The sequence below is a fragment of the Heliangelus exortis genome, chromosome 1 (genome assembly GCF_036169615.1).
Source record: "Heliangelus exortis chromosome 1, bHelExo1.hap1, whole genome shotgun sequence".
In the NCBI taxonomy this organism is placed as follows: Eukaryota; Metazoa; Chordata; class Aves; order Apodiformes; family Trochilidae; genus Heliangelus; species Heliangelus exortis.
This window is the reverse complement of record NC_092422.1, coordinates 163,618,864-163,646,518: the sequence shown is the minus strand read 5'-3', so window position 1 is coordinate 163,646,518 and position 27,655 is coordinate 163,618,864. Positions and strand designations below refer to the sequence as shown.

General features: G+C 40.5%; 2 protein-coding genes across 3 annotated transcripts; both read right to left on the bottom strand.

The window, feature by feature from the left end:
* Positions 1-3,987: 3,987 nt before the first annotated feature.
* On the bottom strand, positions 3,988-9,002 carry LLPH (LLP homolog, long-term synaptic facilitation factor). 2 transcript variants are annotated; one of them, XM_071733461.1, is made up of 3 exons: positions 8,954-9,002; positions 8,630-8,813; positions 3,988-4,921 (listed from the first exon to the last, which is right to left on the bottom strand). In XM_071733461.1, the coding sequence occupies exons 2-3, from the start codon at positions 8,808-8,810 to the stop codon at positions 4,758-4,760; spliced, it is 345 nt and encodes a 114-aa protein (XP_071589562.1). In that variant the 5' UTR covers positions 8,811-8,813; positions 8,954-9,002; the 3' UTR covers positions 3,988-4,757. The 2 variants fall into 2 exon arrangements, with proteins under 2 accessions (XP_071589562.1, XP_071589561.1); XM_071733460.1 differs by having other exon boundaries at positions 8,905-8,998.
* Positions 9,003-9,186: 184 nt separating this feature from the next.
* Positions 9,187-15,722, bottom strand: TMBIM4 (transmembrane BAX inhibitor motif containing 4). The gene is made up of 7 exons (XM_071733458.1): positions 15,564-15,722; positions 14,607-14,715; positions 13,312-13,417; positions 12,368-12,401; positions 11,230-11,347; positions 10,661-10,706; positions 9,187-10,072 (listed from the first exon to the last, which is right to left on the bottom strand). The coding sequence occupies exons 1-7, from the start codon at positions 15,658-15,660 to the stop codon at positions 9,866-9,868; spliced, it is 717 nt and encodes a 238-aa protein (XP_071589559.1). The 5' UTR covers positions 15,661-15,722; the 3' UTR covers positions 9,187-9,865.
* Between the last annotated feature and the right edge of the window lie 11,933 nt (positions 15,723-27,655).

Here is a 27,655-nt window from a genome sequence, read left to right as displayed (position 1 = left end):
CTTTCTCTTTTCCTTTGAATACTGTTGCTATTGGTAAGGGAAAGTTGAAATCAGAACCCCATAGTAGCATAGGAACAATAAAAGGTCAGTGGGCACAAGGGGCTTGTCACAACTGTGCAGTGCTCATTAAACATAAGAAAGTCATCAGTCCTCTCTTACTTTTAGCTCAGAGGGAAAAAAAAAAAAAAAAAAAAAAAAAAAAAAAAAAGAAAGAAATCCCAACATTTATTTCTTCTGAAGCAGTAAATCATGAACTGGGCAGTGCAGCTGCAGAAGGGAGGGGAAAAACTTGAAAAGAGGATCCTCTTCCTGCAGCAGTGAGCTATCAGATGGCTCAGTCCTCCCCTGAAACCTCAACCTCAGATAAGTTAAAATTGATGGCAAAACCCTGGCCTGAAGAGAGCAATTCATAGCTATTGCTTCAGACTCTAATCGTCTCTACAGCTGCCATAACTCAGTTAAGACCATGCCACCCAGAGGAATAGATTGTCTTGCAACTCTCAGATTTCTGCAGTGCTAAGGCTGCAGTCCTATAATCCCTAATATAATCCCTAATCCCAAATTCACACTACAAATCTGATAGAGATCAGACATCCAGCTTCCATCACATTCACTAGAACCCAAGTGACTCTTTAGGTTGCAGGAGGAAAAGGCAGCATACTAGAAACAGACATACAGTGTGAAGCCTTTGTATAGGTAACAGAAGGCTACTTTTTTTTAAGAAAAAAAAAAAAAGTTCTGACCACGTATCAGAGGAGCACTTTGCATCACGTGGCTATGACATTCTTCCTCCAGTACTTGACTTCCCTAAACCAGACTAAGTCTGCTCTGTAATCACAGTGTCAGCTGCAGGTAAAACCAAAGATTAAGTAAAGGGCATGAATCTGTAAAAGCTTGCAGCTCACAATGTGCCCCACAGGAGCCTACAGCAAAACTTAAAGGGGACTGCAAGAAAGGACACTGACCTCAATTATTCTAAGGCTATACCCTCCACTGAATACCTTTCAAAGTTACTGTTCAATGCATTTGCTTGACCTAATACCCCAAACCTCTCCCCGTCTTCAAAATGCTTCACTGCGTGGTGGCTGCACCTGAAAAAAAAACAAATAAAGAGCATCTACTGCCATAGGAGAAAAGGTGGCACCTGAGATCAGTGTCTAAGCAAGAGGACAGTCTCACACAGCCCCATCTTTAGCTGCTATTTGTTCCCAGCCTCATCTTGCCTCCTACTGAAAACAATTTTTGTACAGTAGGGCTGTAAACTGTTCCAGCTGAAAATACATGGGGGGAAAACAGGAATATTTCCAGTGTGTCTCAGCTAGATCAGTTGTCCAACCCACTTGACTACACAATGCAGAAAAGGTGTCCCAGAGCAAGAATGTGTGCCCAGAAAAGCCCAGAAACTGTAGTACCATCACCAGCAGTTGTTTTAGGAATCCAGAACAGCTCACAAAACCAATTCCTGCATAATGTGTCAAAAAAGGCAGACATCATCTTCTCAGGGAACTGTCAACAACCTGCAGGGTATTCAGCATTTTGCTAAGGCAGCTTTTACACTGTATACACACACACACCTTATACACAAAATATTTCAATAAAATGACAGTATTTATTTCTTTCAGCTCTGGCATTTATGTTTGTAGCTCAAAACCACCCGGTTTCCCCTACCTGCCGTAGGTCCATGAAACAGAGCCACCACCGCACTTTGCAGGCAGGTGGCAGAATTACCATGGTAGGAAGTTCCAGCAAAGCAGCTTCATGGATAGCAGAGTCAGTCACACACTCAGAAAACCCGACTGCTGCCAATACCATTTCAGTTTTACAATTTTAGACTTCCAGCAGTTCGTTTAACTGCAGATGTTTCACCCCCAATCACAACTTAGTTAAAAAAAAAAATGTATGAAGATCAACAAATTATAAATAGAATGTTGTTTAGAGGCAGATATCTCACTTTTTAGGAAATCCTTCTACAGGCTTTTAAAACACGTTTGTCCACCAAAACTTGTAAACTTAAATTCAGCTTCTACTGTAGAGAATCAAGAAAGATTTTTCCATCAATTGGTCAACCAGAATGTGGTTCAGATTCAGCAATACAAATCAAGTATTTTATGACTAAAAAAGGTTGTGTTTACATTTAAAAATAGCTGCTCAAGGCAAATCTGAAGCAAGTCCCAAATACAAAATTACTATATCCATTTATAACATATACTTACTAAAGGTAAAATTTCCTGCTGCATCTGTAATTCAACCTCTGAGGTTCCACCCGTGCTGCACATTCAGCCAGGTTCCTGCATGTGAAGTTCCTACAAGCAAACCTTCAGCCTGGATTACAGAACCCACCCAACCACATGCTCTAAATCCTTCTTGGCCCAGAGAGAACTCATCTTCACCCAAGTGATGTTGTACATGGCACATCAGGAGTAGACCAAAAGCTGCTGAGGTTTACAGACCAAAGTTTATTACTTTCTTGTCCGCTGTTTCAGCTCAAAAAATCAAACAGGATGTCTTAAAATATCTGTAGTTTAAGTGAACCTGTTTGACTTTATCCTGGACACCATGAAGGAAATACCTCCCACAGCCAGTATTGTTTCAGCTGGCAGAAAGCAACTGCTGAATACAAGATCAGTGCAGCATCTGCCTTCTCCCATTTCAGATTCAAATCCCTAATCTGGTCACAAATGCAGCAGACTAATAAAATTGTGCAACAAAGCTCAGGGCAGGTCATAAAAGCAGAAATAAGTTGTGCAAATAATTTTCTCTTACAGAAGGACGAGAAGAGGCAGAGCAAGAGGAGGGGAAGGCAAGTACAGCAGTGGCTGCTTTCATTAAGGGAAGACAGAAGAGTATGGCTGTGCACCTAAAGAATGAAAATAAACCAACTCTGAAGCCAACACTGAAATGGGAGTATTTTGCCAGTTTAATTATCTCCCCTCAGGAAAAGCAGTCTGCTTTCCCACCAGCAGCTGCCCAAAAGCAATCTGATTTACAAACAAGCACATCAAAAGTAGCACTGTGCTTCCTCTATGGAAAAACCCAGAACTGTTTGCACTCAAACTCAAGAAGCTCCTCTCCACGACTCCCCAAAGCACACATCAAGCAAAATACAGCCTGAGTAAGGAACTGCAAACTGACTGCTCCTTCCATTCCATTTCTGGATAAACATAATTCTTAACCTGACAGAGTACTTTCCTCCATATTAATCAATTTTAAAGTACTACTAATCTAAATGTTAACACATTTGATGCTGAAATCTAGATCCATTTATCTAGAAAACAAAAAAGAGAAGCATCTGGTTTTTAGCAGGGGTATTAATCAACTTAATGGAAATATTTTTAAAGTACAAAATCATTAATGGCGTATAATTTGGTAAGCTTTTGATATAAACATCTTAGCAAGTCTCATTTAACTGTCAATGTACGTGAAAACAGACAATGCACTGGTATTTCCTCCACCACCTTTGTGGGTTTTTTACTTGAATATTTTTCCCCCTGAAAAATAATAAACTCACTGTATTTTTCCAGAAAAACTAAAATTTCTACAAGGTTGAGTCTTTCTTAGTGGATTTTAGCACAGTATAAGCTAGTGTAATTACTTTAAAAGAGTGAGACCCTATTCCAAAGTTCCCCAACAGACACATACCACAACTTGTGGGCAATTACAAAACCCATCTTGGATGAAGGTGGACAAAGGTTATGCTCTGTCTCAACGAATGGTACTTCAACAGGCAACATACTGCAGGACCAGGTACTGTAATTGTTTCCATCCTTGAAACGAGAGACATTTTAAAAACACCAGCTTTCAGGGCAACTAATTCCTGCATCTGTCATCACGTGTTATTGCCGAGTAACGTGCAACGAACTGGAGCTAATCACATATAAATGGCATCTGTTATGCAATCCTGCAGTATTTTATCCTATGCCCACATTGTAAAGCATGATAGATGAGTACCATTTTAAGAGGAATACAAGGCTACTGAAAATACATGTGGAAAAGTAAATTCTCATTTGTTTTAGTAAAGCTCCGAAAAGGTCTTAAATAAAACTGTTTTATTTCCAACCTGTGTGTTTGCGTTCTCCCACATTAATAACAAAAGAATTAGCTTGACTTTCAGTTATTTAGTTCCAACAGTATTTCAGAAACAGAGAACAGTGAAAGACTTCTTTCTTCCAACAACCTTCTCTCTGCAAATTAAAGTCAGACTGACACTTTGCCTTTTACTTACAGAAGTTTCATGAAGCCTTGGTATTGATTTCAGAGTGTAATCTCTTAAATTACATGTTAGAAGCTCATTTTTGTAAATTACCAGATGTTAAAAGCAAACCAAATTGGTACAACAGAAGTATTTTTTTCTGAAAATGTTAAAATACACGGTGAATTTACAGAATCTTTTAAGTTTACTAAAATCCAAGTTACACTGACAAAGACCACAGTATCATTATCAGTAATATTTATCATCACAGTAACATTTATTGCTTCCTTATTTCTAGGATTTCCTTCAGCATTTTAATTGTTCACAATATAAAAGGCAAAGACCCTCCCCCTCACAAAACCAGTTAACCACAGACACTTGGTCTATTCAAAGGCACTCAGCTTCCTTTTTTATATTTAAGTTCTACAGACACCAATTGGTTCTGCTTTCACCATTTTTCTAATAGTCTCTTTGAAAGTTCATACAATACAGTAAATTACATTTGGTGGCCAAGCACAAAAATATAATGTACTTGAGTAAATTATTCATGATCTTCAAAATTCTGATTTTACCAGACTAGGCCTTTGGCCTTTTTTTTTTTTTTTTTCCCTTTAATACGTTGTGCCTTCATCTTCTTTTTCTGCCTGGAATTCATCCATATTGGGTACTGTCCATGCTTGTCTAGAAGAGTTTTTTTGTTTCGTTTGTTATCTACTTCCATTTTGCTGTCATCTGAAAAAGAAATGTATAGTGAGTAAAACACATGAACCAGCTTCATAGAAAGTGCTTTTCACAAAAATGACAGAGAAATATACACAACAATCCCTATTCACAACAGGATTCCTACATAGAGATGAAGGCTTTATAGAAAATGCTATTTCCAAGCCATTACAACTTCAACCCAGAAATTCCAACAGCTTGCAGCAAATATGCAGAACTTTCCCTAAAGGTTCATGTCTGGGCAAAGCACCTTATTCTCTAATCTGCCATCTGTTCCAGTGCTCTGCCTAACAACATTGTGTTTGGTCTCCACCAAATACTGCAAACATACAGGAAGCCACAGGCTTAATGAAACATATGCACAATTAAACACTTTTTATGAAGTAAGGTTTGAGGTTGGTTCTAAAAAATTCAGTGGTAGATGAAGACAAGAGAAAAACAAAGAGAAAAGCTCAAACACATTGATGGCACAAAGCAGGAGCCAGTGATACTACATTTGCCTCAAAAAGCAAGCATAAAGGCAAGTCTGACATTTAGGGACAGAAAGAGAGGAATAATAGGATCAAGAAGACTGCCTGTGACATGGTCACTCCCAAGAGCAAAGTCCCATTAGCTAACACCTCATGAACATCACATCTGAACGAGACAAGGCTGCAAAGATAACACCTTCTTACATCCAGATTTCAACTGTGCTCTGTTATTTAATTTCAATCTTGTTTTCAAACCACCAGTGTGCAAGTCTAAAAGGTTTTATTGCAAGATTTTACAGAGAGGAAGAAAGACTTCTTTCTGTTGTGCCTGCCTGATGTTGGAAGACAAAGGTCATGAAGAAAAGGACATCACACTGCTTCAATAGCTGCAGCATGCTGTTCGTCCACAAGAATCTGCACCACAGAGATGTGCTTAGGGAGACCTAAAGCTGGGACAGAATCATAGAATTGGCTGGGTTGGAAGGGACCTCAGAGATCATCAAGTCCAACCCTTGATCCACTACCGCTGCAGTTACCAGCCCATGGCACTGAGTGCCACATCCAGTCTCTTTTTAAATATCTCCAGGGACGGAGAATCCACCACTTCCCTGGGCAGCCCATTCCAATGCTTGATCACCCTCTCGGTAAAGAAATTCTTTCTAATGTCCAACCTAAACCTCCCCTGGCACAACTTGAGACCGTGCCCTCTTGTCTTGCTGAGGGTTGCCTGGGAACAGAGACCAACCCCCCCCTGGCTCCAACCTCCTTTCAGGGAGTTGTAGAGAGTGATGAGGTCTCCCCTGAGCCTCCTCTTCTCCAGGCTGAACAGCCCCAGCTCCCTCAGCCTCTCCTTGAGAGGTCGTATTTGACTTGCAGTCAGCAGAGGAAAAGCACAGGGGCCTACAGCCTGCTGGCACAACTAAAGGCAGATCCACCACGAGCAAAGCAGCTGCTGAAACATCAGAGATACATGCAGTCTTTTTAACAGCATTGTTTGCAAAATGCCATAGAAGGAGAGATGCCCTTTAACAACACGAGACAAAAAAAAAAAACAAACACATCCAAAGAAAGCCAACTCTATGTAAGCTGCTTCTCCAATTCCTGTCCTCTCATACAACTGAGGTTAATCTGTTACACAAATTTGGACTGAAAAAAAAAAACCAAAACACAGCCACGATGAATGTCTGCTGCAACCTTAACTAGATGAAGAAATACTACTGGAAAAAAAATTACCAGTTAACACAGGATAACATTTTCATCCTACTTTACACTCCGGGATGCTGTAAGGAATCAGGATCAAAAAGAAAACTTCTGAACAGAAGATGTCCAAGGACATAAAGAAGATCTACCAAAGAGGTTAAAGAAAAAGGATACAAAGCTAAGAAAAAAGAGCTATAAAAGTAGGTTATCAAAAAGAAAAAAAAAAAAGGTGTATGCCCACAAAGTTTTTTTAAAACAACCATTTCTAGCAAGGCCTTCTGAATTTTTTTCCTAACAACAAAGAATGGAAAAAAGGTATTTCAAAATGTGCTGTGAAAAATACCTTCAAGTAACACAGGAAAACAACCCTAAAATACACTTATACACCTTCTTGGGCTGGAAAATTATTCACTTATATATGTAAAGCACATATGATGAAGCCTTCATCTACTTCAGTGCTAATAATATCTGGCAATGTGAACTCCCTTGTGTCCACAAGCAGTGATGAGAAGTCCTCACAAAGAAGACACCGTTATTTTCACCAAAACTGTAGATGTCAGAAATACCTCTTGGGTATTATTATTACCTCTTAGTTTTTTCTGAGGCTACTATTTCTCTAAAAAGGCCAGGTGAAACTGGCCACTTGTAGAAAGGTTTCCAAGAGAGTTAGAAGGGATGCAGGAGTGACATAAAGCCAGGTATTTGCTTCAGAAACTTAAACATCATTTAAAACTTAAAGGTGTTTCCTCCACTTCAGGTTCTGTGTCAGAAGGCTGACAATGTTGCAAAATAATTTGAAATTCAGTTCTAACAATCCCCTGAAGAACACCTCTTACATTTGCTTCACAGGACAAATCAGAACCACAGATAAAATTACAGATATATTCCAAGCTATCTACCCTTAATCAAGTAAGTATTTTTATATAGCAATCAAATTTCATTTTCAATACAAACTACATAATTTGCTACCATACTTCCCTTTCTTAATTCCTGAAGCAGTGGCAAAAGCTGCTGTGTGACTGACAGTGATTATTGGTATTATTCTGTATCTCCACTGTGGTGTCTCATGAGACTTCTGCAAGCCAGATAAAAAGCTCACATCAGCTTTGTGTATTGTAACAGCTCCAGTGGCACAAACTGGAGAAGCAAAAAGGCCTACAATTTAATTTGGACTGTAGTTTTGGAAAAATAAGATGTCCTTCTGATTCCTGCCCAGTATGCAGCTACTTAAAACCTTTGTTTCCACTTCCTGGGTAACTTCCTTTAGATTTTATGCTGTTCAGAAAATATAAAGGAAGATGGCATCATCTATAGACACTTAATACCACCCACACCTGCACCACGTGCAGTGCAGGATTAATTAGCATACAAAACCAGTGTCCCTGCTGCACCCACCTTGCCACAGTACTTTTAAAAAGGAAAAAGCCAACACTCTGTTCTTGATAAAAACCTCTACAAATTACTTTGATTTAGGTCCAACTTTTATGTTTCCCCCACCCCCCCGGAGGAAAACAACACCCAACCTCCAGTCTAAGAGCAAATATGACTCTGTGATTGGAACCATTGCAAAGTGCTGACTTCTCACTCATCAGATGTCTTCACAAATCTCTCCATAAAATACTGGACGAGTAAATCGAACGTCAGTGAGTTTGCTCCCCAAGTGAAGAGATATAATTCAGAAGCTAATGTTGCAAAATGACCAGGTTCAATGACTTAATAGCCTCTTTCGGCTTTAAAAGATAAAATATTTGTTTTTCCAACTCACTGTTCTCGACCTGGGATAACACTAAGTGCGCTCACGGTAGTGAAGTCACAGAAACAGTAACAAACATATGGACGGGACATCCCTGCACTAAAGTGGCTGCAAAAGAAGAACTGATGTAGTGAAATCAAACAGAAACGTGACTGTCAGGGGGATGGAGCCGGGCAGCCAGCCCAGGGCAGGCCCAGGGAGAGCCAGGCCCGCCTGACAGCCGGAGCGGGCCCTGCCCCGGTTTGCCAAGGGGGCCTCCCCGCGGCTCCAGCGCGGCCCTTCTAGAGCCCAACTCACCCCCTTGCTCCAGAACTTTCTCGGGGGGCAGCACGGTCGCCACCTCCTTGACCTCCTCCATGATGACGTCCGCGTTGGTTCCCAGGATCTTTTTCAGCCTCTCCAGCTCCCTGGGCGCGTTCTTCTTCCTCTTCTCCGCCCGCATCTTCCTCCTCCATTTGCTCCTCAGGCTCTTCGCCATCTCCTGAGGGAAGAGGAAAGGGATCAGAAGGAAGCAAGGGCCGGGGACCCCCTCGTATCCTCCCCCCTTTACCTCCCCCCCCCTTCCCGCTCACCGCCGGGCAGCGCGCGGACACGAGCCGCCCCTCCCCCCCCTTCCCGCACCGCGCACGAGGCCTCGCGCGGAGCGGCCCTCGCGGCCTGCGCACGCGCTAGCGGACACGTCAGGCCCCGCCCCCTCCCCCCCGGTGCTACCGTAAGTCTTCGAGCGGGCGCGCAGTACCCCGCTGCCCCGCGCACCGAGGAGCATCCGGAACCCGGCGGAGAGCTCGGGTAGGAAATAATGGCGGGGAAGAACAAAAGTGTCGAGAGGATGGATGAAAAAATAATAAACAGACTAAAGGTGTCCCGATTTTTATTTCCGGACAATTAACCTTAATATGCACAAGCCGCTAAAACGCCAGAATCGATCTCAAATGATTTTTCAGACCGCTGAGAGGTGGGCAATAAATAACACGCGTGTGAAGGGCGTTCCCTTCGGTTGCTTTACTCCTTCCCAGAGCACCTGGTAATCTGAGAGCCCTGAGCAAGAACAAAGCATCTCTGTTCCAGAGATCCCTTCCATTTTACCAAACAAAACCCAGAAAATAAAACTGTAGCTTACTAAAACATTGCACAGTGATAAACTGAGGCTCAGCCTTGTGGGGTACACACACTGGTAATCCCATGGGAAACCTTTCCAGCAGCTGCAGCAGAGTGAGAGGCTTATCCTGGAGCAACCGCTGGAGGACAGGGAAGCTGGCAACATTTTAATCATGAAGTGCAAATAAAGTGATTAAATAAGTGATTGAAATGATGACAGCACGGTAACTACATATTATTTGTTCTAGAGAAGAACTTTAGCTACATAAAAGCCTCTTTTTTTTTTTTTTTTTCCCCAAGGAGGGATCAGTATCCATGGAATGACAGAGTAGTAAAGTCTCTAGAAGACAGAGCTACACAATTTGTAGATCATCCAAATGCTACGTAGGTACTTAACTTCATACATAGGCTATAGTCAAGCCACACTGCTTTTGACTATTTTTTATTAAATGCTTCCAGCACACGCAGCAGGTGTATGAAGAGATTAATGATGTCCAAGTAGAGATTGATTGAAGCCAGGATGTATTCTTCAGGGGACAATTTGTGCATCAGCAGATGAGTGTCATAAATAATAAATCCACAGAACAGGAGAGCTCCAGCAGCAGCAAACACCAACTCTAGTGTCTCACTGTAGAAAAACAGCTGGAGGCAAATGAAACAGTAAAAAAGATAATTGTAAATTTAATATTATTTTGTGTTAAGATGCCTGCATAATGATACAACACACTTAAAACAGGAATACATGCTGTCTTTTTACTGTTGTGTACACACAAGTACAATATCACAATGGCATCCTAATGTTCTTCTTTCATACAGTCCCCACTCACACAATCTCTTCAGCTGAGTAAAAGTGCCTCCACTTTAGAGAGAGGAATTTCTTGCCTCCAGAATATTAACAGTAGAAAAATTAGAAAAACAAAATGCAACTAAACACCAAAACTCCCTCACATTCTCTCACTCAAGTAGTAGATCTTGACTGAAAAATTTTGTCCAACAATGTAAATACCACTTTTACATTAGTAAGAACAGCATCCAACAAAAATCTGAATTGGAAGTGAATGGTTATAAGATCAGCAGCATGATCTGCAACAGTAATGGATCTGGTTAGGAATTTTCTTTCATTAAGCTATATTGGACTGCCCAAAAGCTTTTTGTTACACTCGAACTAGAGGTTAATACAAGGTTTATGTTAAAGATTATTTTTTTAACCTTGAACACAAGGTAACTTACCCTCAATAAGCCTGAGAAGATTAAAATCCACAAACAAGTGAAGAGGCTGGAAAAAAAAATTAAACTGTGAGCAACAATATATTTTCTTTTAAATTTTACTTAAAATCTCTTCCATTCCTATAAAACCTCTTCATAATATATTTGGTAAATAAATGTCCATAATCCTTAGATGCCAACTGTTCATTGGAATCAGCAGTAAAACTCACTTTTATAAAGCTGTCAAAAGTTACGACCTTAATTTAATTTTCTTAAAAATACTTGAAGCAGCTGCATGCCTTCTGTCCCAGTTAAAAATTCAGGTAAACTAGATTTTTAGTGTAACACTATGCCTTTAAGAATCATAAAACACAGAAAAAAAATCCTACCAAAAAGCAGAACTGGATAAAATTAATAACTTAAGAAAAATAACACCCTCACCAACCCTTTGAAGCATGTTCTATTGACCTGTATTCATTAACATATCTGCAAAGCTTGTACTAAAAAAGGAAAAACTAGCTTAACAAAACCAAAACCAGCATGACAATATCAGCAGTACTGATATCAACAGTAGCATCAATACACAAACATACCCTGCTCCAAATTTGCTGAAGTCTCTCTTTGACTGCAAGGTATATGCAGTCAGTCCAAGAAACACAGCAGTAGTTAGAATAAAGGCTTGCAGGACGATGGACACATCATAGAAACTCACTAGAAACAGGAGAAGTAAACTGTAATTTACAGAACACTACACTCTGTACCTGCTAAATGACTTGGAGGAAACAGAAATTTAAACTTTCACAGACAGAGGGGAAAAAACCAAAATCTTAACTGTGAACAAAAGTAAATTTGCCTGAACTTGCCTTTGGACTTGAAAATCAGGATCATGGGACCCATGGTCCCTAGCACTAACTAAATTAGGGTACACTAAATAGTGACAGCCACAGTATAGCTGTAGCTTCTTAAATTGAGAGAACAGATCTTCCCCATGCACAATAAAAATAATAATAATTTTAAAAAGAAGTATTTTTAAGCCCAGATATGCAAGATCTTAAGGAAAAATCTATCTGAATTTTTCAGGATATTGAAATGAGAAAAAAAAAATCAGAAGACAATCAGTAAAGGCTCATAAAAGTATTGATTAGGGGGTAGGAAGGGAAAGATACAGTAACAAGTGGAACTCTTTTCTTTCCTTCTTCCCCAGTCTTTTTCTCTCCCCAGACTATTTATTGGGTCTTCTTTGCAGGAGACAAGAAACCATAGTGAAGAGGATTCAATTTGTACTGGAAGCTACAGAGCTATGTGATACCATGATTTCCTCACACACTGCCCCACCTCAACCCTGGCAACAAAGCACAGAACTCTCTGAACTTGAAGGAATTTCCTTGGAGGAAACAGAGGGAACATGAAGTTATTCCACCTGCAGATCAGCTCTGCTGAGAGCAGCCTTATAGCAGAGAACATTCTTTCTGTAAAGAAAGAACAGATGGCAAAGCTCATTTCTCACTTCAAGTTTATAAAGTTCCAGTTCTGGAATCTTCAGAATCCACTTTTCTCCCTCACTTCTCTGTTCTTTTTTTTTTAAACTCATATCACTGTCATTAAAATTTTCAAACAGGGGGTTCGTTATCACTGTCATACCTAGGAATCTCATTTGACAATTAGTACAACAAACTAGATTCCTTTTCCAATTTTTTTATGGAAAGGGACAATAGGATGGCTAACATTTACCTGTAATGGCAACTGTCAGTGCTTCCAGTAGGGTCTACAAAAAGTAAAAACAAAAAAATCACAAGGATATATAAAAAGCCCCACAAAACACTTATATGGAGACTTCACATGCAGTGAGTCCCATTCTGTTATGCAATCCATGAGCCCTCTTGTTAAATCTTTGTACATGAAAACATTTAGTTTTTAACAAGAAAATGGCAATTGTACTGCCTTAATGTGCTAAAAGTTGTGTTACATAAAAATAATACAATTTAAGCTGAAAATGAGACAGCTCCTATAGAAGAATGTCATGTAGGTTTTCTACTCAAAGCACACAGCATTCTCACCACACTTCTTAAAAACCATTCAAGGGTTATAAACATTTCTCAGAGCTGCTATTAGAAATTAACTGATTTCATTTTTTTGCAGACTTTACAATATTTGAGATATTTTCATTCAACACTGAATATATGTCAGACAGTTAAATGCCTGCATCAATTTTCCTTGACACTTATCCTTGTTTTGAAACACCTAACTTAAAACCAAACATATTATTAACAGCTAGCCTGAGCTCTTCTAAAAAGTAATTTCAAATTAAGTTTCATTATAGTAAAAGATGATAAAAGTAGCTATGGCATGAGCCAAGAGGTTCACAAAAAAATCACTGACACCAATAGAACAAAGAGAGCAGATATACACAAAAGCCAAGGGAAAAAAACAAAACAAAACAAAACAACCCAGTTCCAAGATAATGAAAAAAACCTGAAGAAGAGGTTATCTAGGAACAACCTCCGGACAGAGCCTCCAAAAAAACAACCCAGAACTTGGTAAGCATTTAGGGTACCTTTCAGGGAATACAAGAAAAACAATTTAGCCACCACTGGTCCACTAGTTTGCTTAAAGGAGTCCACCACAATGAAAGATATTCTAAGGACTATTAACACTGAATTTATATAAAAACTTACAAATCCCAAAAGCAGGTATAAATTAACAGGATGCTGGTGTCTGTAGATGGTCAGTGCCACGATAACAGCCAAAGATCCAAACCCAGATATCAAGAGCAAGGCAGGCCTGTAAGGTTTCATAGAAGAAAGGAATCACAACTAAAATAACTGGAAGACTAAAGAAAACAGTTTATATAAACCCAAGTTTTTAAGTGACCACCTAGATAAAGATACTACTCTGTATATCCTATGTAAATGTAAAGCAAGTTTTACCCTAAAACTGTTCCAAAACATACCACCACAAGTAATTAGTTAAAAACAGTGAAGACACAAATAAAAACAAGTTTTTTCATACTGAAGCTAAAGACTGCCCAGGAATTCATCACCTGGAGATGAACCTGTGTGAAAAGAAGACTCCACCTGTACTAAACACCAAGTATTAAAGTCCATGTATTATTTCACCTCCTACAAACTCCACATTCAGGGAACCATTTCTATAAGCACCTGAATGCAAGAAACACAGACACTATCTGCACCAAAGACAGTTGTCCTGACCAGTAAGTTTTGCTATAATTACATCATTCAGGCATCTCTTCAAGGAAAAACTGGACCAAAATCAAACAAAAAAACTCAGCAGTTCTCAGTCAGCAGGATAATTTTAAATATAATTTTTAAAACTTTCATACAGTGTCCGATGCACCTTTTTAAATTGGGCTTTGAAGTGAAGAGTAAAAATGAAAAGTAAAAGCAAAAATCGTGAAAGTAGAAGTGAAAGTAAAGCAAAGTCTGCAAGTGCAGTCAGGGGAAAACACGAATCAGACTCAGTGCTCCCCTCCTTTCCCCAGTTGTTCTTTTCTGGTTCATCAGTTTGATTTTTTTAGACTTGTTTTTTTCTCATTAAAATCTGATAAGCAAAAAGCAAGAACCCAGGAATTTTAGCAAACTAGTTTTCAGGGAAAAAAAAAGAACAAACCAAAAGCAAGATGCAGGGAAGAAGAGGGGGAGAGGCACAAGACACTTATTCAGCTTTTTGGAACAAGGACCTATAAACTACAGCATTCCTAATAGACTTGGATCATGAAACAAGAAATGTCAATAATTGAGATGTATATGAGTTGATAGTGTAAATATTAAAATAAGTCCAATTAATATAAGTGATGATTAAACTAATTTTAATGGTAACAATAAACATAAATTTTCACAATAAAAACACAGGGTACAAAAATTATTATGAACACTGAAGTGTTGCAGAGCAACAACCTACACAAACTGTACTTAATACATGATCAACAGCTCCATTTCTTTTTAGTATTTACCTTTCATGAACAAATGCCTGCACTCCAGTAGAGTACAAAAAAATTGCTGATGTAACTGTGGTCAGAAGCACTTGAAGGGAAAGAATGCTGTAGACTTTCCGCAGAAAAGCTGGAATAAGGACAATAAAAATCAAATAACATTTGAGTTACACTCACAAAGTTCAACAGTAATCCAGACACAATTTTGCTAGTGGCAACACCTCTTTTGTGCTTCCTTTATTTTCCAAAGATAAAACTGTATTTTTATAGGAAGAAGTCTCCTGTTTATCAAAAATACCTCATAAAAAATTCACAGCTCCTTTTATCCCCAGACGTATGCAATAACACTGTAACTATTTCAGCAAGGATGATTGATCAGATACCTTCTTCTTCATGAGTATTGGAGGCATTTGCAACCTGCCTATTAGCAGCAAAGCAGCATTTCATGGCCACCGATGTGACCTCGTGGTAAGCAAAGGGTTAAGCGGAAGAAACAGTATTTAAACACCTCACAGCTGAAAGGCAAAGCCCTCACCCGCCCGGTTAAACCACTGAAACTACGGGCAGCAATTTGAACTTTTCCACATCTTACGTATCATGCTTGGACTTGGAAATGCAAGGGGAAACCCAGCCGGAATGAGTTAAACCCCTCTCTCAAAAGCCCCGTGAAGTGAAATGATAAAACCCGGCTTCCCTCTCGCTACCCATCTCCCTCTCACCCTCGATGCTTCCCCTCGGACGCCGTAACCCCCTGGCTCCCCACTCACAGCTTTACCAGGGGGTTTAAAAAACTGAGCAGAACCCGAATTAAGCGATGGGGCTAAAAGAAAGCAAGACACTCGTTGGGAACACCGGGGAACGGCCCGGGATACGGAGGCCGCAAGGACCGCTCCCCAAGGGCTGGGGTGGAAAGGGGGAAACTCGCAAGGGGGAAACTCGTAGGGGGCGGCCCTACTCCTCCCCTGCCCCAGTCCCTACCCATGCGGATGTAGACGCTGGCCGAGGCCACGTTGGTGCCATAGTTGAAGTCATCTTCGATGGAGCTCCGCGGGTACAGCTGCTCCGCCGCCGCCATCGCCGCCTCCCCCGGCAACCGCAGCCACACAGGCGCTTCCGGGAGAGGCGGTCGCACTCCGCACCGCCGAGCAGGGCCCCGCATCGAGCGGCCGAGCTCATCGATCGGGGCTGCCCGCCTGCCTCCCCGGGCGGGATCTGATCTCCCGGCAGCGGCTCGGAACCGGGCCGGTTTATCCCTGCTTCTCGGGGTGTGCCCGCAGGATGGGCTGAGGAGAGCAGCGGGAGGACTCTGGGTGTGGGGTGACCGGGGAGGGAAGGGACCGCTCGGCGTTTACAGGCGGTGTTGGGATGAGTTGAGGAGGATGGGGATTCCCATGAAAGATCTCTTCACATTTTCCCACCCTGCGTGGGATTCATCATGGCCTGAGGGAGCTTTGTGTCTTGAACGCCATTTGGTGTGGCTGTTCCAGGTCTGAGAGGTCTGGAAGGGAAGCTGCAGTGCCTGGAAACCCAGATCTTTTGCCGGTTTTCGCCTCTGATTCCTTCACTCCTCGCTGCTGTGTGCGGAGTTCCCCAGCAAGCTGGGCCTGTCCGCAGGGACAGACACGTACCTGGGTTTAGCAATAACCAATAAAAGAGGCTTTGCACATTAAGGCTCTCCTGTCTTTCAAAGCAAACTCAGTTTAATTCAATAAAACAAAGAATCGGAGTAGATTGGGCTGGAAAGGACCTTAAAAGATCATTTAGGTCCAACCCCCCTGCCATGGGCAGGGACACCTCCCACCAGACCAGGTTGCTCACAGCCCCATCCATCCTGGCCTTGAACACTGCCGGGGATGAGGTGTCCACAGCTTCTCTGGGCAACGTGCTCCAGAGTCTCACCACCCTCACCCTAAAGAATTCCTTCCTAATACCTAATCTTAATCTACCCTCTTTTGGTTCCCCCTCATCCTGTCACTGTATGCCCTTATAAAAAGTCCCTCCCGAGCTTTCTTGTAGTCACCTTATCATGGAATCATAGAATCATAGAATCATAAAATCATAGAATCATAGAATCATAAAATCATAGAATTGGCTGGGTTGGAAGGGACCTCAGAGATCATCAAGTCCAACCCTTGATCCACTACCGCTGCAGTTACCAGACCATGGCACTGAGTGCCACATCCAGTCTCTTTTTAAATATCTCCAGGGATGGAGAATCCACCACTTCCCTGGGCAGCCCATTCCAATGTCTGATCACCCTCTCAGTCAAGAAATTCTTTCTAATATCCAACCTAAACCTCCCCCGGCACAACTTGAGACCGTGCCCTCCTGTCTTGCTGAGAGTTGCCTGGGAAAAGAGACCAACCCCCACCTGGCTACACCCTCCTTTCAGGGAGTTGTAGAGAGTGATGAGGTCTCCCCTGAGCCTCCTCTTCTCCAGGCTGAACAGCCCCAGCTCCCTCAGCCTCTCCTCATAGGATCTGTGCTGGAGTCCCTTCACCAGCCTGGTTGCCCTCCTTTGGACCTGCTCCAGGACCTCGATATCCTTCCTGAACTGAGGGGCCCAGAACTGGACACAGCACTCGAGGTGTGGCCTCACCAGCACTGAGTACAGGGGCACTCTTACCTTCAGGCATTGGGAGGCTGCTCTAAGGTTTCCCTGGTGCCTTCCCTTCTCCAGGCTGAACAACCCCAACTCCCTCAGCCTGGCTTTACAGGAGAGGTGCTCCAGCCCTCTGATCATTTTTGTGGCTCTCCTCTGAACTCCCTCCAACAGGTCCAAGGTGCTCCAACATTTCTCAGGTGTTACGCAACACTTTGTACTGTCAGACTTGGTACTTGTGGAATTGCCCCCCCCCAAAATTACCCAGGATGAGGCAAAATTACCCAGGCAAACCGCAAAAGCTAAGATTTTGGGATGTGCCATGAGGAGTGCAGTAAGTTATTTATTAACTTAGAAAGATGATAAAAAACATGCCAAGAGACAGACACTTTAGAAATGCATGTTATAGATTAGACTGAAAAACTTGCTTTTAAAAATTGGAAAATAGTGGCCTCTACTGTATTCAGATTCTCAGGGGAGAAGTAAATAAATTATATGATTCTGTGATGTTGGTTAGGAGTGGATGGGTGCTTCCACTCTGCGTGCATGTGGGTGTGCAGGGGTGAAAGAGCTTTCTGTTCTCCAGGTCCTGGTTGGGATGCTGGGATGGGGAAAGGAAGCTCACTTTCACCAGTGCCCTGGTTAAGGACCACGGATGCCTCCGTGCCTTTTTTCCTGCAGTATTCATAATCGCTGGCTTTGCTGGAGAAAGTCCACCTGGCACTCAGAGGCACTTGGGGAAGGTACTTAGAGCCTTGCCAGGGCTCTGCTTCTTTCCATAGGTTTGTTTTTAAACCATTGTGCTAGAGCCCCTTCATTTGCTGGAGGTTTGTTCCCGGGATGACCCCTCTCAGCATCTCTCTGATATGCATCTGCAGATCTTCACATCCCCACGGCTGTTGTTGAGGCAAGACTGAGCAGTCTCCTTTATTGCAAAGTCAGTGACCTCTGCGTGGCTCCATACAAATGCACGAGATGTGTGGTTCCAGGAGTACAGAGTCACACATGGGGCCCCGTGGCTGCCTGCCAGCCTTTCAGCATGGAGGTAACATCCAGGCAATTTGTGGTCCAAATGGCGCAGTTCCTGCAGTTCAGATGTGAGGTGATGTGGGAAAACAGAGAAATTTGATTGTGTATAGGTGCATCCACATGGCTGTTAACCATTAATTTATCCCCAGGTGAACTTTGTTCTCTTAAGTTCAAAATAGCTGGCTAGTAAAGTTAGAGGGATCATTTAATTGTGTGACCCTGAGGAATCTTAATTTGAAGAAATGAGACTTACTGTGAAATTACCCTCACACTCAAAGTAGGAAGTTTTCCATGAGAAGTGGAAGCAATCTCATAATTGCAAAATTCTTCCAAATTATATTTCAAAATGTACAGTATCTAGCTGCAAAACTCATTATGTCCTTGCAGGGCAGGAAAATAAAGAAACTTGAGGGCCGATGTGCCATCTGTTTCTCTAAAATCCCTGATCGTGAATTTTCAAATCCACTGATCAAGGGATGAAAGTTTACCTTCTTCAGTATTTACAGTTTCACTAGAATGGCTCTTCTGTTTAGCAAGCAGGTCACCAAACTAACGTTTCATTATTCCAGGATGAAAAAATTATCTCAATGTTCCTTCAGTTTCCTGGAACCCACATCTTTGCCTACTGATACGTAGACACTTTTTCCTATTAAATCCTATCTGCATTATATGCTTTTGCATTATACATCATTATATTGTAACTTGATGCCCTCCTTTAGTTTTTTTCCTGTTCACTGTTGATAAGACATGCCAGGTTAGTTTTGGGTCTTGGACTCACTGGAGGTCTAAAATGGAGTAAGAAATGGGCTGCTGCTAGGAATGGAGCTGTCTGGTGGCACTGCTCCATCAGTGGGGCCTCCTCATTCAGCAGAGAGGGCAGGAAAGGTGAGGGTGAAGTGGTGGGATGGGGATGGAGGTGTTAGAGAGTGGTCCCAGGGAGAAATATATGTCATGTAGTTGCAGAAAGGAACAGCAGCTGTGCACAGGTTTCCCTGCCATTTTGGAAGTGGGAACACTTGAGACCTGCACGTGGGAGTGGGGAGCTCCAGCATTAATTAGTCAGAAATGGATGTAAACTGCCTCATTTCAATAAAAATAAAAATCCAAGTGCCAAATGCCAATTACAGTGGAATACCTGGCTTCCAGCCATGGAAAGTACAGCTTTACTCCTGTTGAAGGGGTGGTCCTGTCCTTTCCTTTGCCTAGGGACAGCCTTCTACCCTTAGTTTTCTCACCTTTTTTTTTTTTTTTTTATCCACACCTGAGTAGCTTTCAAGACACTTGCTGGAGCATTATAAAATACAGCGGGAAGGAAAAAAGTGATGTGAGAGGTTTGTTCTGGTGCTGATGGAACAAGAGTGTTGGCAGCTTCATGTGGGCTCTTCAGGAAGTGGGTCAGTGGCAAATCCTTTTCTTATGCACCATGTTAATTATTTAGTTGTGTGAAGCAAGCAGACCAGCCTTTAGTCTCAGGATACATGTGCCAGATACATAGTTTCTGCTTATTTTGCCTGAGGCAGAAAAAAAAGCTCATGGCTCCAGATACAGCCAAGTACTTCTGCATTGGTTAGAGCCACCTTTCTCTCTTCAGTCAGAAGAGACCACTCCAGATCCCTAAATACCATGCTTGGTCGAGACTCCTGCAGCAGGGGATGAAAGAGTGAAGACATGTCTATCATAATGTGTTAGTGTTGCTTAGCTTTAATTAATATTTAAATTCCATTTTTAAGAACATCAGAGAGTCTTATGTAATCTTGACATTCTCATATATTAATGGAAAAGATAGTGGCTCATCATACAGCCAGAGGTTTGGATAAACACTTTAAAAAATGTTTAGCTAGATGGTCTTTTAAAACTTGCTTTTGAAATATGTGCCTGAGAAATAATATACATTGGTGTGTGGTACATTTACGGGCTGGACAGTAATCTCTGCTGAATGCAGCACTCTTACCTGCAACACCTCCGTTTCTCCTATTGAAGATGTTGTTTGTACAAACCCTGCCTCTTGCAAAAAACTCCTCAGTTTTTTTGGGAAATGGAATTAGGGTGAGATTTTTATGATGCTTCTAGGACTGAGGTGTATTAGTACCAAATGTTGATGTTGTGACTTAAAAAGCAGAAGCATCACTTCCCCTGCAGCAACCAAGAAGCTCAGCAACCTCTGTTCACTTAAAAAGAATGAATTATTTATTTCACTCCATGTCCATTGCTGTAGGTTTTGCCTTCAAGAACTGCAATTAACTGACATTACCTCTGCAAAACCTGTGTTGTGTTGTCCAGTTCAGTAAAAAAATCCATGGTGATGCCTTCTCCAGAAGGATGTCTCTTCTCTCTACTAAGAGACAGGCAGGCTAGAGCACAGATTTATAGCCAACAGGTCTATCATCTCTCTGGTGGCTCTCAGCCCACTACCACTTGGGATTAAAATGTCCACGTTGTGGTTAATAACAGCCAGCTCTAGGGTATCTGCTGCCTGAGATGGATGTAGCATGTAGGTCCTGCCTTGGTCTTTCAGAAAAGGTCCTCTGCTAAGACATCAGCTGTGCTTGAGCCCTCTCCCTCCTAAAAGTGAAGCATCTAAGAGTTGTAAACAAGGGGTAAGTCCATGTTGAGACTTACCCTATATGTCATTTGCTTCTCAGGAAAACACAAACGTATCAAGGTCGAGTACTCTAAGGGAAAATTTTTTTGAGAGCAGTGTTTGAGTTTAAGCTTGTTTTAGAAACAGTTGATGCTGAGCCTGCAGAAAAGCAGCTACAAAGATGTAGCAGTGGGGGTTATGCTAAGAAATTAAGTGATCCAGTCTACTGTAAATCCCCAAACTTGTCCTACTGTCACCTGTGTGAGATCTTCCTGACCATTTTGTAAGCATGCATTACTTGGAGCACATCTGGGTTGCATTGCATCCTAATCCTGTTATTCAATACTGCTCTCAGTTTTTAGACATCTTTGAGAGAAATAGATTTCAAAATTATTTTAGAGGGTTATTATCTCTATATATCTTAATGAGCCAGCCATTAAAATAATTGACTCATTAAGTCTAATACTTGGTTTTAGACATCCAATCTAATTGGAAATCCAATATCTCTGTTAAAATGTTAAACACATTCATTAATACCTGCCAACAAAATAATTGTAATTGCAAGTTATTCCTTTTAATAGTGCTTTCATGATTCCTTGCCAAAATACATTAATTTTTTCACAACTGCTGTGCAGTGTCTCTGAAGCACTATGACTGAAGTTAGAAGCTGTGTTTTAAATACTATCACTTTAAAATTCACTGCTGGAGCAAGATTCTACTTAATCATCTCTGCAAAAAAGAGAGAGTGATCTGTCAGCTGGATTCTGAAGCATCACTTTTCCATGGTATTTTCTAAGAACTGGATCTCAGTCTGAAAACTCATGTGCTTTAGTATATAGGACAGAAATGTCTGATTTTACATGGCTGTGATGCAAGTCACTCCAGGCAAAAGGTCCAACAGACAAACAGAACCAAAAAAAAAACCCCAAAACCAAACATAAGCATAAGCTCCTCTGGCAAATTAAAAACAAAGCAAATATAAAAAGTTAAATAAATACATAAATAAGCTTTAAAAAAATTAAATGTCTTCCAAAAAAGTCAGACTCTATTATGCTTCTGGGCTTGTTCCTTCAATATTAGCAGACTCTCTACAAACAAACCACACAGACAAAATTCTGAATTTCCTGGGTGGGTGGAGAATTTCTCTGTGGAAGCTTCTTGCCTAGAGCCTGCCCAGGAGCAGGGGGGTTGCACCTTTGCCATTATGTCTGGGACTGCCTTTTTCTGCTGTTTTTCTGCAATGCTTGGCAATACACATGCCTGGACAATGATATGTGAAGATCTGTGTATGTTTTTGAGGGTAGAGAACAGGGCCATACTTTTGGATTGCTAGAGCTAGAAATTCATCCTGGAAAGGTGAGATTTTGCAGTCCCATTTTAAAAAGCCTTTGATCGCAAACATTAAGTAGTAATTTTAGCAGAGTTTGTATGGATTTGGGACTGATTCTCCTCTCTTTTAAACTGGTTCCCTTGCTTGATTTTTGTACAGTGATTTGTTTTCAATTGAATGTAGTAAACATTCTGAGCCTAGGTTAGAAGGAATGAGGATGGCAAGTGCAGCAGCTCATCCTGAAGAACTTCAGGAGCAGACATTTCCAAAGATAAATCTGAACAGACAACCATATTTTGCTATAGATCCATCCTCAATAACAGAATTAATGTGTAGATCATAATCAGTACGAGCTGATCTGTATGTGGTCCCAGAAGGAAAAGGATTGGCAGAAAGGTGTTGGTAGCAGGGAATGGATTATTGTCTTTCTGGGTGACAGCCTGCATTCCAGCTGCTTAAACTAATTATAAAATCACAGTTTTGATTATACTTGGCTCAACTATTTTCTGTGTGAGTAGCACATTCAAATGTTACTTAGAGCAGAAAAAAATATATATTTTTAGTAGTGCTTAGGTTTGAGACAACATCAGAGCAAATCACTTTTCCTGTGTACTGGACCTCTGGTGAGTGCCAGGGTGTTGGTGAGCAGTCAGGTACCAGTGCAAAAGTGTGTGGCTCAAGGTATCTGTGAGGATCAGCTGTTTCTCAGGGATTTTGTGGTGCCAGCAGTTTGAATATTGCCTTGCCAGTCTCAGAAATACATCTTGTGCTATTAGTGACTTGTGGCTGGTATTTTGTGTTGAGATGCTTGGGATTTTTGCACGTGCAAACTCACAAGACTTTGACAATTGCCATGTCCACATCTATGTCCTGCATGGGATGGATGAGAGAAGTTAGGCATTATCTGCATAGTGAACTCTGCCTTCAACTTTCTCCAAATTTGTGTAAGTTTTCTCTTTGAATTCCTCTGAAACTGCATGTAGCCAAGAGGGCTGCTCTGCTGTGGTTACACTTGGGAAGCACTTAGAAGGCAGATGAGGGTGTAATCCTGTCAGAGATTTTTTTTTTTTTGGTGAAAAATTCCAAGCAGAGCGCCTTCTTCACCTAAAATATGCATCTGGAACATTTTCAGATTAGTAAGATCCCACTGAAGTGCTAAGAGGTACAAAAATTTCTGACCTCGTGATGTTTTTCTCATTAAAAAAAACAACAAAAAATCAAAAAGAACCTCCAAAAAAACAGAGTAAATTTTACATTGCCAAAAACATTACCTAAACATACTTTACATCCTATGTTCCAGGAAGTAGAAGGCATCATTAATCTAATTTAGTTTTGTGTAAATGGCATTTTAGAGCAAAAAAATTATTAAGAAACATTCTTGTGTCTACGAGGCACTCTAGAAATACAGCATCTGCATAAACCGCCTCAAATATTCTGTAGCTTTTTTCAGAGAGGTGTGTAGAAGCAGAGCTTTGGGCATGTCTGTGTTCTATTAGTGGGACCAGCTGTAGGGGTGGTTATGATGAGGCTGCTCCAGAGGTGAATTGGCCACAGATGCATTCTTTGAACTAATGTTTTTAATTGTCTATGCTGAATTTTGTAGAGGAATTCCTACAGTAAGGTAAGGTACAGAATTCTAATGATGTGCTGACAAAGACATATAGAACTGAGCAATTTCCTTCTTTTTCTTTCTTTCTTTTTTTTTTTTTTTTTTTTTTAAACAATTAGTGTAATATGCATCTCTGACTCTCATCATTAAGGTAGAAAATACTCAAAATATGCTTTGATTGACAGTTTGTAGCAGCACTGATGTGGGAAAAGATGCTTTTCGTCAGCCCCACGTATAATTATAATTCTCATCAAAATTCTTTCTGTAAATAGGTTGATGCTGGGAATATAGTTTGAAAATCTCATATGCTTTCCTGAAATTTATGCTTCCCATGATGGCAATAAATTACAAAACTCATGTTAATGTGCCTGCAAGTTCTCAGAATACAAATGTAGATTTTTTTTTTCTTCAGAAGATTACAGTCATTCTACATCTGTGTTGTTGCTTCCATACAGAATAGAAAACAAATTCATTTTATAGATGTTTTAATTCATAGAATATTTAGCAATGTATAGATACCATTTATGGTATTATTTGTGGTATTTATAAATACAGAGTAACTTTAGCACAGTTTTCTTTTGGCTGTGAAACTGTAGCTTCATCTTTTAGGTTACATCAGCCTAAGCCCTAGTTGTGTTCCATTTCACTATCACTATCCTGAAGTAACAAAAAATAAAACTTCTACTTTGATTACCATGTCTCTGGGTAAGAGTCATGACTCTGGGACTGTATTCTTCTGGGACAGAAAAGCCTTTTCTATGAGAAGGTCTTGATTAACAAAACCCCAGTAAGGTTTGTGACAACAGGGAAAGTGAGTTTTCAAAATGTGTATTGCTTTCAAGTGTTTTTAAATTATTATTTTAAAAATACTTAAGATTTAAAAAGAGAAGAGAAGAGAAGAGAAGAGAAGAGAAGAGAAGAGAAGAGAAGAGAAGAGAAGAGAAAAGAGAAGAGAAGAGAAGAGAAGAGAAGAGAAGAGAAGAGAAGAGAAGAGAAGAGAAGAGAAGAGAAGAGAAGAGAAGAGAAGAGAAGAGAAGAGAAGAGAAGAGAAGAGAAGAGAAGAGAAGAAAAAAAAGGAAAGGAAAGGAAAGGAAAGGAAAGGAAAGGAAAGGAAAGGAAAGGAAAGGAAAGGAAAGGAAAGGAAAGGAAAGGAAAGGAAAGGAAAGGAAAGGAAAGGAAAGGAAAGGAAAGGAAAGGAAAGGAAAGGAAAGGAAAGGAAAGGAAAGGAAAGGAAAGGAAAGGAAAGGAAAGAAAAGAAAAGAAAAGAAAAGAAAAGAAAAGAAAAGAAAAGAAAAGAAAAGAAAAGAAAAGAAAAGAAAAGAAAAGAAAAGAAAAGAAAAGAAAAGAAAAGAAAAGAAAAGAAAAGAAAAGAAAAGAAAAGAAAAGAAAAGAAAAGAAAAGAAAAGAAAAGAAAAGAAAAGAAAAGAAAAGAAAAGATTTTACTTTCCCATTAAGTCCATTACCAAGTCAGGAACATTACCCTTGTGGTGCAGATGAAAAAGTAGGCTAATATAAGTCTTTCTGAAATATCATTGATTCACACACAAAGGACAGAAAATCATCCACTGGACCTCTGGTGCCATAGAAAAAATGAACAGCAATAATGCTATTTTATTTACATCATTTAGTTATTTCTAAACAACACACTACCACTTCACTATTATTATTTTCTTCTGTCACAAACCTGGTTTTGGTCTTTGGAGAGGCTGAAAAAGTGGGGAAATAGAGGAGCTCCAAAATGTGAAGAACCCAAGAAAGGCTTCAAACTTCTCCTGTCTCTAGCTGGGTTCCTGCCTTCAGCACAAGTATGGTGGTGAATCCTAGTGCTGGTTCAGGGTCATGGCATTGTTTCTCTGAACTGTGGGATCTGGAGAGAGGGAAAATCCCCTGCAAGAGAGTCTCTCTCTCTGCCTTGGAGTCCCAGAGTCCAGCTTCAGCATCTTTGTATCACTCTCTTCTTAATTATCAGTTTTAATTCTGTAAACACAGCAAACACAGCAGTGAAAAGTGTAAAAATGGTAACAAAAAGGGAAGAGGAACTATAAAGCTGTTGTAATTCTATAAATGGCTGACAAACAGTGCTCATCTTCCTATGAAAAACCTGTATCTTAAAACCATCAGTTGTACACCAGAAAACTTGAGAGAAAACTTGCTGGTTGGAGAAGAGTAATTCTTCGAAGTCCACAAAGCAGATACTTAGAATGAAAAATATGCTATCAATATTTTGAAGCAGGCATAGACTAGAAAAAATGCTGTATTAGAACTGGATTGCTGCCTTATGAAGATCCTGCCAATAGTTCTTTACCTTTTCACCTGAAACATTCTTAGCTTTTTCAGGCTGTGTATGTTGTATAAGCCAGGACTTCCAAAGATTGAATTGGTGCTGAAGATAGTGATGACACATTCTGTTGTTTGTCACTACCTTTATGACTGTTACCTGTGCTGTTTCAAAGATCTGCCGTGGCTGAGTGGCTCTAACAATGGGTTATGGCAAAGTAGTCCAAAGTGTGTGAAAAAATACAAATAACAGAAATTACTTTTTTAGAGGCTGAATTTTGGTTTAATATTGACAGTTGTATGCTTGGGTAATGTGTACTCCTTCTTGATGTCCAAAACATTCATGTTTTGCACAATTCCATCCAGATAATGTTGTTTTTTTTGAGTTTTATTTGCCAGGGCTTAAGAGCACAGAAGCACAAAGACTGACCTTGTCTAAAATTCAAAGTATATTCAGGTGCAGCTTGAACATCTTGGAAACAGTGCATTTCAGCTCTATTCTTTCAAACTTCTGGGTCATGCTGAGATTTGATTTTAACATGCTTTAAATAATAATAATTTTCCTGCAGGTGAGGCTGAAAAGAAACATCATGAGCAGTGCAACATTAAATAACACAGTTTTTCTGGAATTTGGGGTGAGTGTGCATAGCAATAAATACAAAGAAGGGGACTTTGAACCTACTCTATACTGATGGGGGCTGAGATAACTCAACATTAATCTGTAGAGATTCATATTCTTGTGCCCTCCTGTAGGTGCAGTCTTTGGGCGAGGGCAGTGGCCACCCCTTTGAGTTAGCAGCCCAAGCAGGTGGTGCTGTATGCAATCTGAGTGTTGTAAGTGTTAATTTTATCTATATTTATTTTGGTGTGGGTTTTTGAAGGCATGCTGGGAAGAAAATTTTAACTAAATTATTTGAAATTCCACTCCCCAGGATAAATGTTTGGAACAGAACAGAAGGGAAAGTTAATTTGCCTTTTGCTGACACATAGCTCATTGGCTAGTGGTATTGAGACATCAGAGGTGACAGAAAGTATCTGCACATGGGTTTATTTAGTTTATGTACCTATGGAAATACTGCAATTGTTTTCTTGGGTTTTCTTATGCAATGGTGTCTGCTTTGCACAGGCTTTTTGTGTCCTGGTTTTTGGGAGGACTTGCTATCAGTCTGATTTCTGTTAAAGATTGTTTAATTAAAATATAATTGCAGAAGAAACAGTACTAATTATCCTGAATGTTCTTCCAAAAAGTGTAGCTCATTCCCATAATTATGGACAAGAGTGTGAAATGGATCTCTTACAGCTGTCCTGGAAACCCTCCCAACACAAGAGCGCTCCTGGGATCTTGTGCGTGTCTGAGAGCAAATGAAAAGAAAAAGCCTTTGGTACCTTCCCTGGCACATGTTTATTCTTACCTTTTATTTGGGCAGACATAACAGTTTTGCACATTGCCCTGTGGCATGAGTATTGGCTATAAGCAAGGTAAATGACTTTGCATTTTCCCTTTGTGATAGAGGAGTTGCATCTCACATTACCAAGTCTTAAAAACACCCGTGCACTCTAACTAACATTTTGATTATATATGTTTCCTGGCTAATATATAGGCAAAGCATATGAAGAAAAAGTGGAAACTCTTCCATTCAGA

Bases quoted from the DNA above. Each gene is read 5' to 3' on its own strand.
- TMBIM4 (XM_071733458.1), bottom strand. From the start codon at position 15,660: ATGGCGGCGGCGGAGCAGCTGTACCCGCGGAGCTCCATCGAAGATGAC. The intron at 13,418-14,606 runs GTAAATACTAAA...GAAACCTTACAG, and splicing joins CAGGCATTTGTTCATGAAAG to GCCTGCCTTGCTCTTGATAT. The intron at 10,707-11,229 runs GTATGTTTGTGT...TTTTTTTTCCAG, and splicing joins TTCAGCAAATTTGGAGCAGG to CCTCTTCACTTGTTTGTGGA.
- LLPH (XM_071733461.1), bottom strand. From the start codon at position 8,810: ATGGCGAAGAGCCTGAGGAGCAAATGGAGGAGGAAGATGCGGGCGGAG. The intron at 4,922-8,629 runs GTGAGTTGGGCT...TTTCTTTTTCAG, and splicing joins GAAAGTTCTGGAGCAAGGGG to ATGACAGCAAAATGGAAGTA.